General features: G+C 47.7%; 1 protein-coding gene across 1 annotated transcript; it reads right to left on the bottom strand.

Annotated features, from left to right (window-relative positions):
* Positions 1 to 511: 511 nt before the first annotated feature.
* On the bottom strand, positions 512 to 1,248 carry LOC125449612 (erythroblast NAD(P)(+)--arginine ADP-ribosyltransferase-like). Its single transcript, XM_059642781.1, has one exon. The coding sequence runs from the start codon at positions 1,100 to 1,102 to the stop codon at positions 512 to 514; it is 591 nt and encodes a 196-aa protein (XP_059498764.1). The 5' UTR covers positions 1,103 to 1,248.
* Between the last annotated feature and the right edge of the window lie 354 nt (positions 1,249 to 1,602).

Below are 1,602 nucleotides of genomic sequence, written 5' to 3'. Positions count from 1 at the left end.
AAGTTGGATGAAAGGGTTTCTTTCTGTGCTGGATGGATCTACGAATTCAATTCAACAGCAACCTGTTTTTCCTTTAAATGGTACGGTTTCTTCCACCCCACCCTCCCCGCCTCCGTCACGCTCCACCCACCCCCACCATGGGCCTCACTGCTGCTGAAACTGCCCGAAGGAGTGACTGCTGGAGAACAAACCTCCTCCTGGTCACAGGGCCCTGGTGTCCAAAATGTTCTGCAGAGAGAAAGAGGCATCTACTCTTTGAGATACTTCAATTCAAATGAAATGAATACAATGGTACAGGTGAGTGCAGTTGTGGGATTGGTGATTCCCTAAACATCACTTGAATGGCTAAGCAGACTGGATGGACTGAATGGCCACTCCCTTGCTTGATACTATTAATGAGATTTGTTTTCCTGAGGGTCCAAATGCTGGTGCTCCCTGGATAGGTCTACACCTACATGAGAACCAGGAGCAGTAGGATCCACAAACCGACCAAGAGTGAGTTGGCCGTCCCCTAGCACCGTAACACCACCAGGCTGCCATTTTTGCCCCTTTTCACCTGCACGGCGACCCCCAACTTACCCTCCCCTGTGAGGGTGATGTTGGTGCCAGAGTTCCAGGGAGTCACCGAATTCACCCGGAACACCTCGTAGGGGGGGATCAAAACCTCCATCTCCTCAGGGAAGCAGGAGTAGTCCATGATTGGGACCCCAAACTTGGAGTCGATTTGAAACCAGGTGTTGTGATTTGACGACAGATTTGTGAAATTGATGGCAATTCTTTGACTCAGTGACGAAGAAACAAAGAATCCAAATCTGACATGTGATGCCTGCAGGGCATTCGTTGATAACCTGACCCCTCTGTAAGTCAGTCCCCTCGGGTGAGGCCTGTCCTTTCTCAGTTGTTCCAAGGCCACTGTCAACAAATAATGGAAACTCTTGAACTTGAAATCCCGGGCATAGACAGTGTCATTGGCTCCATACTCTCGGACCGCCTCATTGAATACCTTGTAGAACTGGCCATCTTCGATGTAACTGGCTGTGTAAGTGTAAACTGCATGAATGTGATCCTTTGTCAACCCTCTTGGTATGACACTGTGGGCCATACAACTGTTCGCTTTCCTCCACGCATTATCAAAGACTTTATTGGCTCTTCTGTCCTTCTCCAGCTGGGCTCTGGCCAAGTCATCAGCCTGGCTGCTTTAGGTGAAGAGGTAAGCGGCCGAATTGAGACCCATGTCCATTTGGATTTCCCGACCAATGTCTCGTTTTGTGACATTAACCTCAAGAGCTGTGCCCCGGTCTGTAAGAAGAAAAGGCACAGTCATGAACTAGGATTGAGAATCATGGAGTGGTTGCATCCATGGAATGAGTAGATAGTTCCAGCACCTCATCTGTTGCTGTGGGTGATATAAATATCTCTGCTCGGGGGACTACAATTTCTTCCCTAACTTTCACAACATCCTAGTATGCACTCGATCAAGGCCCTGAGATTCTTCCGACTCAACATTTTTTTTACAGATGAGAAAGTGTTGGAAGTCTTAATGTGGAGTGATTTCAAGATGTCAATAATTATTTCCAAGAGTTCAAAGAATTATAGAATCCC

This window comes from Stegostoma tigrinum, chromosome 46, assembly GCF_030684315.1.
Source record: "Stegostoma tigrinum isolate sSteTig4 chromosome 46, sSteTig4.hap1, whole genome shotgun sequence".
Taxonomy (NCBI): Eukaryota; Metazoa; Chordata; class Chondrichthyes; order Orectolobiformes; family Stegostomatidae; genus Stegostoma; species Stegostoma tigrinum.
This window is presented reverse-complemented; position numbering and strand designations above follow the sequence as displayed.